This window comes from Tachysurus fulvidraco, chromosome 17 (assembly GCF_022655615.1).
Source record: "Tachysurus fulvidraco isolate hzauxx_2018 chromosome 17, HZAU_PFXX_2.0, whole genome shotgun sequence".
Classification (NCBI taxonomy): Eukaryota; Metazoa; Chordata; class Actinopteri; order Siluriformes; family Bagridae; genus Tachysurus; species Tachysurus fulvidraco.
Window position 1 is genome coordinate 14,160,068 of NC_062534.1, and position 11,716 is coordinate 14,171,783.

General features: G+C 36.9%; 1 protein-coding gene across 1 annotated transcript; it reads left to right on the plus strand.

Annotated features, from left to right (window-relative positions):
- Positions 1-2,268: 2,268 nt before the first annotated feature.
- On the plus strand, positions 2,269-11,420 carry mtnr1ab (melatonin receptor 1A b). The gene is made up of 2 exons (XM_027135238.2): positions 2,269-2,687; positions 9,654-11,420. The coding sequence occupies exons 1-2, from the start codon at positions 2,501-2,503 to the stop codon at positions 10,520-10,522; spliced, it is 1,056 nt and encodes a 351-aa protein (XP_026991039.1). The 5' UTR covers positions 2,269-2,500; the 3' UTR covers positions 10,523-11,420.
- The last annotated feature ends 296 nt before the right edge of the window (positions 11,421-11,716 follow it).

Consider the following 11,716-nt stretch of genomic DNA (forward strand, 5'->3'; position numbering starts at 1 on the left):
TGTACTGAAATCCAATATTAACATGTGCTTTTAGCAGGGTCAGCCTTAGTGACAAGAACTGTTCAAATGCTGCATTCATGATTAATTATCTGATGCAAAAATATATTGAACTTTTCTTAATTGTATTGTCTCCCTGAGCTCTACCTCATTAATCTGTTTCAATTCAGATAGGCTGTATCTTCGTGTTCAGATGCCCTTAAATGCTCCATATTTACATTTAAACTTTTAGGCTATACATAACTAAAATAAATGTTAAGTGATTTGGTGATCACAGTTTCTCACTGTCTTTGGTTATCTGTCTGTGTGTATTTAATTAAAAGATCTGTGCTTGCATGTGCCTCCTCTACAGTCCTTGACAGATTGTTTCATTGCTTTAGAGTAACTATGAACTGGTGACTGGTATTAAATTCTCATCAGATCCCTACCAAACACAAACCCCTGGCATTACTACTACCATCATTCCTGACCATAAGAAGCTTGACAGCTTTTGCCTGTTGCTTTGATATGATATAATCTTCCAGTACAGTAAATATTTGCTCAGAATATTATGTGGGCTGCTCTATTGGAACAAAAACAGAAATGTAAACAATTGTTAAATCACTGTGAATACTCATTTTATTATTATTTTTTTTATAATATTTTACAAATATTCAGTGTTTATTTTATTAAGTTACCTTTCATATGAGGTACACATTATTGCATATCATTAGTTGCATTAACAGCAGGGCAAGAAAATGTGTTGAGAAATTATATTTGAACTGAAATTTACTAATATCTAGCCAAAAGTTGCTCGTTTAAAGGGAAAAGAAAAAAGAAAAAAGAAAAGGGGAAAGGAAAAAGAAAAAACTGGATTCTTTAAAATACAATGCAAATATGTATGGAATCCCAGGATACTCTTGGAGACAGAGTTAGAAATGTGCAGTGAAATTAAACCGATAATGATGAAGATTAGATATTTAGGGTTTTACTGAGTACTGTGATGTATAAATCCCATCAAACAATAGTTGAATGTGGTAACAAAGTACATACTCAAGTATTTTCCACTCCTGATCATACTATCCTTATGCTTTTGATATGGTTTTTCCACTTGTGATGGAAAATACATGATGATAACACGTTTCATGGGAAGTGTTTAATGCTTGTTACCTGATGGCCAACATTACAAGGCCATTCTGCTTCGACTATGTGAATGAATTTCAACTTGCATGAAATAAATCATGAATGGGAACAAAAAAAAAAAAAAAAGAATGAGCCTGTGCACAGGTGAATGACCCTTACTTGTGATCCAACGTGAATGAGCGCGTGCACAGGTGAATGACCCTTACTTGTGATCCAACGTGAATGAGCGCGTGCACAGGTGAATGTCCATTATTTGTAAACAAACGTGAATGAGCGCGTGCACAGGTGAATGTCCTTTACCTGTGAACAAACGTGAATGAGCGCGTGCACAAATGAATGACCCTTACCTTTGAAAAAACGTGAATGAGCGCGTGCACAGGTGAATGACCCTTACCTTTGAAAAAACGTGAATTAGCGCGTGCACAGGTGAATGACCCTTACTTGTGAACAAACATGAATGAGCGCATGCACAGGTGAATGACCTTACTTGTGAACAAACGTGAATGAGCGTGTGCACAGGTGAATGACCCTTACTTGTGAACAAACGTGAATGAGCGGGTGCACAGGTGAATGACCCTTACTTGTGAACAAACGTAAAAGAGCGCGTGCACAGGTGAATGACCCTTACTTGTGAACAAACGTGAAAGAGCGCGTGCACATGTGAATGACCCTTACTTGTAAACAAACGTGAATGCGCGCGTGCACAGGTGAATGACCCTTACTTGTGAACAAACGTAAAAGAGCGCGTGCACAGGTGAATGACCCTTACTTGTGAACAAACGTGAAAGAGCGCGTGCACAGGTGAATGACCCTTACTTGTAAACAAACGTGAAAGAGCGCGTGCACAGGTGAATGACCCTTACTTGTGAACAAACGTAAAAGAGCGCGTGCACAGGTGAATGACCCTTACTTGTGAACAAACGTAAAAGAGCGCGTGCACAGGTGAATGACCATTACTTGTAAACAAACGTGAATGAGCGCGTGCACAGGTGAATGACCCTTACTTGTAAACAAACGTAAATGAGCGCGTGCGCAGATGATTGACCATAACTTGTAAACAAAAGTGAATGAGCGCGTGCGTCAGGAAAAAAAAATTAAGATGAATGTTCTGTTCTCTTCCACGGCGGGGCAGCGTTTCTACACATTGACGAGTCACGGCATTAAGAGAGAATTGAACTCACCGCCTGAATTATCAAATGTGAATTCGCTCCAAAGCTATAAAAGTGCATGCGCACGTGCTGCCTCGCAACCGACGCACAAGACGCAAGAGGCTTTTAATTCCCACTGTTTTCATGCAGCACAAACTATAGACTGCTCGAAAAGTTTTGCAATGCCGCAAACACCTGTGAATGATGCTGAGGACTGAAAAGTGAGATTTAAAATGAGCACAAATGGCAGCACATTAGCGAACATTTCCTCGCTGCCTCCTCAGGAGCTCACACTCAGCCGTCCTCCTTGGCTTTCCAGCACTCTGGGGAGTGTTCTCATCTTCACCATCGTGGTCGACATACTAGGCAACCTGCTGGTTATTTTCTCCGTGTACAGGAATAAGAAGCTCAGAAACGCAGGTAAGCCTCAAGGATGCTTACTCAGACCACCACATTTCTGCACGTGCACCACATTTCTGCACGTGCATACATAATTCATTTCATAATTCACATATATTTTATTTATTTCACAAAAATACAACAGATATAGAAATATCGACTAAAGTACGTTATTTTTATGTACTTTATTTACAGTAAAATGTCCTTGGTCATTTTTAATACATCAATTTAGTTGTTATTTGACTAAAGGACTGGATGAACAGAAAGGAAGCAGGAATTCTTTTTATAAAACGACAATTTGTGTTGAATTCACATGAGTGAATCTTTAAAAGTAAGTATAATATAAAGCAAAACTGTGCTTATCTTAACCTGTATATTTCAGTCAGGTGGAAATGATGCACCCATTCGAACTAAGTACATTCATTACATTGCTTTATACACAAGAAGGGCATCTTGTTGTAAAAGTCCTTATTGTACTATGATTATTACATCAGACACACGCGGTGAGTCTGTCACTGTGATCAGAGGTCTCAGACAGTCCAACTTTAAATATTAATGATGCCTTACCAAAGACCAAAGATAAGACAATAATTTAAGAGACAAAGGATATGATAAACAATCAAATAAACACTTTGTGTTGTTATATACACAATTCGGTAAAGCATGTATACATTATATTCAAAGTACATTAAAAATGGTAACACTTTACAGTATGTGAACTAAAGATTCACTAATAATAAACGCTGGTTATTTCATCTCAACCCATTGTTTTTTGTCATTCTCCATCCATTACTCTTCGAATCCATCCTACTGTACATGTAGCACTAGTATGTGCTCAGGGTGTCTAGGGACTGGGGCACTGCTTCTTTACCTACTGTATTAGGGTGAAGTTAACACAGTAAGAGTGTTCTATAAGATTTTCTGGTGTCTTAGTCTTACATACTGTATAGTGCATTTATTTCTGTGTTAATCAATATATTAACTAACAATCATGTCCTAACATGTATTTTAGGTGGTTTATATTCATGCACAAATACAAAAGAAGGGTGTCGTGGTTAGTTGTTCAATAAGTAAAAGTAGTAGTTAAAGCATTACATTAAAAAGCTGTATTGAAAGTCTTTTTTATTAATAACGGAAGAGGTAATCTTAAATTAGATCTTAAATATAATCAGACATTTTTAAACAATGGCATTATTTTCAAAAAATGTGAAGGAAACACTAGGAATCAACTTCCTTGTGCTGCTTTCATTTATGTCAGGATGTTTTTATTATCGCATTTCATATTTCATTGTATTTTTTGGGAGTCACACCCCACAGCTTAGAGGCTTCAGGTAATTGGCTCAATATCAAACAGAACTAAAATAGCCAGTTACTTTCCCACAAGTGGACAGAGTGCTTATCGCCAGTGACATACTGTCCCATATGCCACTATCGTCTGCCAGTAGAGAGGAAGCCGTATGCTGCCACTCTAATGTAAAACTTATGAGCACAGAAGTAAAACCTACAAAATGCAGAATACGCACATGAAATTTTGGCCATAATTTCTGAGTGTGTGTGTAGTAAGTGGTATTGTTAGAGGATCAGAGTGGAATCGTTCTCTGACACCATTAAAATGTATTTAATGCATGAATGACTGCATTAATACATTCGTGTATTGTTTACCATCTTGCATTGTTTATGTCTGGCCATAAATTACCATTTGAACAAAATTATTTGCATTTCTGTGTTAGTGTAACTGCACAAAAGGAACCTTGTTGGAATGTGTTCTGCCATGTGACCTCCCACTGGGTACAGTGCAATGCCTACTTTGATTAGTGGGTCACGGTTAACCCACTAATTGTTCTATTACCCTCCTACCATGTACTTCATTATGCTTCCCTCTAGTGAGGAAATGTCCCATGGCCTAATGTATAGTTGTCTGACCCACTGGGAATTTGGCATGGACGTTGCATAGAATTTAACTCGGACCATAAAATACATTCACAACACAGACACACACGTGTACACACTGAAAGTTCCAAAACGTACATACACAAATTATTTGCAGTGCATTTTTTTCAGTTGTGGAACACAGCAGTTTTCTCTCTCCCTCGACACAGATATACTAATTCAACCAGAAAGACTCAATCCCCTGTGACATCACTGTCTGTTTGGATTATTCAGAGCATCTACTCCCTCCTGGCCTGTAGCACTGATTTAAACACACTCAGCATTCCCTGCAGCACCCTACAGCCAATACAACTCATGAGCAGTTAAATATGATGTTCATCACCGTCGACGGCTTTGTGTGCAGGCAGATTGTGGAACGTATGCTGTCTTGGACGAAGTACTTTTCTTACCAAGAAAATTTGCTTCTGTAGTTATTTTTGAAACTCTGACACTGTATTTTTCTTACTCTTGTTCTCTCACCGTTTTATACTCACTTACTGGCCTTGACATGGGTTGAACACCCGAGGCAGTTTTATTAAGTGAAGCTCACTGGTCATTCAAGGGGAACTCTTCGCAGTACATTATGTATTATGTCAGTGTTATGTCTGTATTATAAAAGGAAAACTTTCTTTAGTGGACTTTACATAGTTGGGATAAGAGTCAGAATGTTCCTTTGTGCAAAATGTATTTAAAATGATGCTGATTACTTAATATTGTTATTGAGACAATTCGTGCAGGTATTTGCATCCTGCAAATAATCCATTGTATAAAAAGCACAATGGTTTATGCTGTGGGTTCATGCGGTGTTAAATTATAAAAATAAAATATGGTTCATGTTTCTATCCTCATTTCTACCCTGTGGCTTGCCTTTGGCATTCTTTAATAGTTAGAAGGGGAAAAAAATCTTGCTGAATTGTCAACTCATACTGTACATTGTGGTTTTGTGTACTGAAATGTTCTGTTAAGGTGCTGCTTATTAACATCTTATATGGCAACTCATGGATAAAAGACTAGTGCTAATATGTTACATCTTCTACTGTAGAGCCTGGTTTAAATTTACCTGACATTTGCAATTCCTGAAAAGACAAGAGTTGAATTAATGGCTTATAAAACAGCCTAGAAATAGACATGCAAAATCCTTTCCTTCCATCATCTTTTTTGTGAAGCTATCTTTAAAACAGATGCTATGAAATTTCACAAAAAATTAAATATCACCTCTCCTTCCTGAAAAAGGTCTTAATTTCTGAAAAAAAAGAGAGAGCTTAATTTTGTTGGTTATTGCGTGGGCTCTCTGCACGATCGCCACAGATGAAACTCCATATGATCAAATCAAATTAGATCAGTTTTATATATATATATAAGATTTTTTTTTTACATCAAATAAAAAAATGTCAATTCTAGAAAACAGCCAAAAACAAACAAACAAACAAAAAAATCTGGATTTTATCACAACTAGGTTTTTCTTCTAAAAGCAGTCTTTAAAATCTCTATATGAATAAAGTATAAATGTATTTTTTTTAAAACAATGTAGAAAGGTTTTATTTGTTCTTTTCTTACCTTGCCTTAGCGTCTTCCTGCAGAGATAAGTTTACGGTAGATAACAAACAGCAATTAAAACGGTGAGTCTGCTAACAGATATATAAAGTCAGGACTTTGGATAGATACATGCTACAGTGAAACAACTTCACCTGCTTCATCATTTCATCATCAAAACAGAAGGACACTTAAATACTATGTATACAGATAACAGCTCAAAAACAAAAACATTGCACACTGTACAAAATTTGTAGCTTCTCCTTGAATTTCATGTGATCTGTACTGTACTGTATGTCGTACTGGTTTTAGGTGAGCATTGTTGCAGTTGGGCAGCAAAACTGTGCATCTTGCCATCTGTCTTTTATAACAGTAGCAGCTGGTGAGCATCACATTGTGTGTCCTAAGATTTCATTTCTCAACTCCTGACCAAATAATTGTTTTATGCTGTATAATGTAATCCTGGCTTTAGATAAGCATCTGATCAGCATGATATACAGTACAGTGTGAGAATTTATAATTTATTAGTGACATTCCAGCACTGAAAGTTTTATCATGAACGTGATGAATTAATCAATGCCTTTTTCATTGTCATACATCACTATCAGAGTGTAGTCCAGGGTTTAGATATTGTTATAGAGATATATATTATGGAGTCAAGAATTAACATATAGAGATTGTTGTATCCAGAAGGATAGGAACTCATTAGGATGTATGTGTATTATTCATACTTATTGGGTTATTGCTATTAGAAGAGTAGATTAGTGTATAAATATCCTGCCAATCGGTTGCTGAATTTGAACTATTAAGGGTTTTTCACACTGTGCTTAACCCTGTGTTATCACCATTCTAACTTTGTCTTTTAACCCCAGGTAGAGAAACATTTCACATTTGGCTTGCCTTGTACTCACAGGTTTCCCCAGGTACAGTACGTGACGCACATGCACCTGGCTGTCAAAGTGATGTTAAAAAAAAGAAAAAACATAATTCATAAGATCAGGTCAACTTCTTTGATTGATTGATTTAATTTTGATGCTCACTGTTTGTGCTTTTGGCTGTGGATAGTGGTCAGCATAATCACACTGACAGGTCTGAGGCCATGCAACATCTACATTTACAGTATTAGTCATTCTTACCCTGGGCGACTTAGTTATCTCATTTATAAAGCTGACCACTTGAGGATTAAGGACCTCAAACTGACAAACTTCCGAGCAGTGGTCCAACACCTTAACCACTGACCCACCTCTGCCCATACAGGACTTAAAGGATCTGCTGCAAAAATCTTGGTGCAAGATAGAGCAACACACATTCAGAGGTATTGTGGAGTCCATGAGATTTGCCCATTCAGCCACAAGAGAGCAAGAGGTCAGACACTGATGGCATGTGAACAACCGTCATCCCAATTCATCTCATAGGTGTTCAGTAGGGTTGAGCTCAAGACACTGTGCAGGCCACTGAGTTCCAGTGAAGGGAAATCTGTAATGATATAGCAGTACAAGACATTCGTTTCAAATGAATGCTTGTAAATTTATGAGAAGGTGTGAGGATCAGCTGTCCACATACTTTTGGCCATAGAGTTTTTGAACTTATTCAGAATGACGGGGAAAAAACATTAAAACGTTCTGAATTTGTAATTGATTAAACTCTCAGGCCTGGTGAAAGACAATTTCTCTAAACATATTGTAAGTTATGACTTACAATACGTTTCAACTGACACATTTAGCATTTAGCACTGGTGCCAACAATATACTGGTACCATTATTACACAGTTGCTGAGTGCTGTACTTAAGTCTAAAAGATTAAAGTAACAGTTACCATATTTATATATTAAGATGTTCTTTTCTTTAGCATCCCAGTTATGCCAAAACAACATGACATTCAGTATATTGAAGGTTGATCTTACTGTGTTTTACTGAAAAGTCTGCAACCAAACCTTGCTGAACTTTCACTTTTAACAAAGCTGAAAAGTAGCATAATTTTACCAATTTAGGAAACTCCAGTTGACATCTGTACAGACTGTTCCCAATGCAGCTTAGCTGAAAATGTTTTAAAGGAAAATAAAAGATGGTGCCTGCGTGTATACAAACAGTCCCTGCCGCAGTTTGCAGCTACTCAAAGCTAGGGTCTAGGTTTTCCTGTATTTATACTACAAACACTATGCTTTTTAAATGTTTCATTGTCAAGTAACACAGTATTTGTGCTCAGTCACTCCTCAAGCTGGGGATGATGTCCACAGAAAGGCTCCAGGGCAACACTGAAGCCCTTTTGGTTCATCCTTCTGGCACATCAGCCAACATCAGTTTTGTTCTTCTGCTCTAATGAATGCTTCTAGCATCAATCTAAATCCACAAAGTCTTGAAGCCATTTACTTACCATACAAGGAATCATGTCATCTGATCTGCTTGGGTTTATTTTTTCTATCTATCAACAAGCTTTAGCTCAATCAATGTTTAAACCCCCACAGCTCAATATTCTAAACCTCAGAATATAAAAATATTTTTCTTCTTATACAAAGAAAGCTGCACGGTGCCTTGAACTAGTGAAAATAGCATGAATGATATTTTGAAATACTTGAAAGCTTGTGTTCCCCCGTGCCTCCCGGCAATAAGATGCCGCACGCAGAGGACAGAGTCACGCAGGCTTAGTGCTAATGAGGGAAGACAGATGGGAGAAAGGGTTCCATGTCACTATTGCTCAGGTCATGCTACATGCTTCTCGTTCTAACTAACTGCAAAAAAAATCTTTTCACTGGATATAAAATGAGTTAAAATAGTTGAATACATCTAAAGTGCTGTGAGGGCGAAAAATCAAAGGAACGCTGCAATGTTTCTAAATGAATCATTTCACAACTCTCTCCTGAGACAGGCCCCAAAGTTCAGTACGTTCCTCAAAGGAGAACGAAACATCACACGACAAAAGCATGTGCAACCCAAATGCTTTTAATAGAGAAAGCAGCTGACAGACTTAGGAAAGGTATGACTTAATTAAAAAGTGGTGAAGGTCGTTCTATTAAAATACATTGGCATCATTGATGAAATAGACATCTATAACAAGTCTTAACCTTGAGTTTTGAAAGGTCTTTTTTTTTTTTTTTTACTAGATTTTGTGACTCATACTTTTCATTATATAATATTTCATTTAACTTTTTTTTTTTTCTCTTTTTTCTCTTTTTGCTATTTTGTATTTGCTCATAGTCTTCATTAGCATCAAATCATTACAATTTTCTTAATGACTACAAGGTAAAATAATGAAACTAATTAATCAATCATTTATTCAATAAAACATTCTGATATCCGGTTTGTATTCAGATCTCTTTTTTAAGCCATTCTCTTCTCTTATGTAATACAGTGTTTTGTATCTTTGAGTGAAAACTTTGGAAGAATGTAAATCTGTATAAATATTAAATGTACTGTATTCTGTTTCACTGTTCAGCGTAGTCAAAATCATTTAACATATTTACCAACATTTCTCTTTCTGATCTCAGTGACAAATCAGGCCTAAAAATATGCTCTATTTGTGTTGCAGGGAACATATTTGTGGTGAGCCTGGCAGTAGCAGACCTAGTAGTGGCAGTTTATCCCTACCCACTGGTGCTGATGTCTATTTTCAACAATGGATGGAACCTGGGCTTTGTACATTGCCAAATCAGTGGCTTTCTGATGGGACTAAGTGTCATTGGGTCCATATTTAATATCACTGGCATTGCTTTAAACAGGTACTGTTACATTTGTCACAGCCTCAAGTATGACAAGCTCTACAGTGACAAAAACTCCCTGTGCTACGTCATCCTGATATGGATCCTAACCGTTGTCGCTATAGTGCCGAACTTCTTTGTGGGCTCACTGCAGTATGACCCCCGGGTGTACTCATGCACGTTCGCACAGTCTGCCAGTTCGGCCTATACTATTGCAGTGGTCTTCTTTCACTTCATCCTTCCCATATTGGTTGTCACCTATTGCTACATGAGGATCTGGATTCTGGTCATCCAGGTGCGAAGACGTGTCAAACCTGAGTTCCGACCCAAGCTTACGCCACATACAGTGAGGAATTTTGTCACCATGTTTGTTGTGTTTGTGCTTTTTGCCATCTGTTGGGCACCACTTAACTTTATTGGCCTGGCTGTTGCTGTGAATCCTGAGCGGGTGGCACCTCTCATCCCGGAGTGGCTCTTTGTATTTAGTTATTTCATGGCCTACTTTAACAGCTGCCTTAATGCCATTGTGTATGGACTGCTCAATCAGAACTTTAGACAAGAGTACAAAAAAATCATCATCTCATTTTGCACTGCTAGGATGTTCTACCCAGACAGCTCCAATGATGCTGTAGACAGGATAAAAAGCAAGCCATCTGCTTTATTGTCAAACAATAACCAAGTGAAAGTTGACTCAGTGTAAACACTTACACTGGTTTAAGGTTTAATCCAGCGTGAGCAAGATGCACAAGAAATACTTCAAATACTTCTCTGGACTCCTTGGGACTGTAAAAGGTACTATATACTAATAAATCTATAAACAATGTATTCAGACATACAGGGTGTATGATTTTTCTTTAACAAATTCTTTGAGTCATGTTTACATTTCTTAATGGGGAAAGATGTTTATTTATCGTGACAGTTTTTATTGATCATTTTGTTCTCAAATGTCACCTCAGAGTAACAACAACAAAAAAACAAAGTATTTGTTTTAGTATTTATAATTTTTAAAGTTATGCATTTGACGTTTGATAACAGACTTTGCTTACAGTGAGAATACAAAGAGGTTATCTGCAGCACATGAAACCCCTCTTTTAAGCTTGGTGAATAATTGTTGTTTGGCCTTATAAAAGTCAGCAAGGTGATGTTCAACAAAGTATACTTTGTTAAATTGAAATATGTTGTGACCCCATTGATGGACTGGAAAACAAATTGCAAAGATTGCATTGTATTTTACATTGTTTTTGATTCTAGAGCTTTATAACCTTCTTATATGCGCCAAAGTGATTCAAAAGTTCCAGTGCCATTTTTTTGGTGTCATTGTCATAAGACACATTAACACTCCAGTCAAACCATCTACAGTATGTGCAAACTTTTCTTTAAATTTCAAACTCAATCTGGCAACCAACAGTACTGCAAAGAAAATAAATGTGTGTGTGTTTTTTTTTTTAAATCACCCTGTATTTGAATTAAAGAGCTTGAATAATTGAAAGCATTACAAGAGGATGAACTGTTAATCATGGAAGACTGAAGAGTTAATGCAATATTTTCATGTCATATGGAGAATTGCTATAAGCAAAATAAACCTGGTGATAATATTATGTTTGTATTTGTGCATGCTCCAAAATTCTATATGCAAAACACCTTTATTGTGTCACTTTGCTTGTCAGAAATTTTATACATCACTATTGTTTTCGATATAAAGCAAAATGACTGAACATATTTGTTTGGCTGTCTTTGAGCTGTCAAATGTGACTTTTGCCAAATAACTTGAAATTCTGCCTACAGCTGCCTTTGCACAAAGTCACACAGGATATTAACTGTGAATGTAGGATTCAAAGTATGATATATAAGGATTATGCCATTTTCTAAGTTGCCACATTATTGTCATATTTTC

Excerpts from the sequence above, each read along its gene's own strand:
- mtnr1ab (XM_027135238.2), top strand. The coding sequence starts at position 2,501 with ATGAGCACAAATGGCAGCACATTAGCGAACATTTCCTCGCTGCCTCCT. Across the intron at positions 2,688-9,653 it reads TAAGAAGCTCAGAAACGCAG|GGAACATATTTGTGGTGAGC; the intron begins GTAAGCCTCAAG and ends TTTGTGTTGCAG.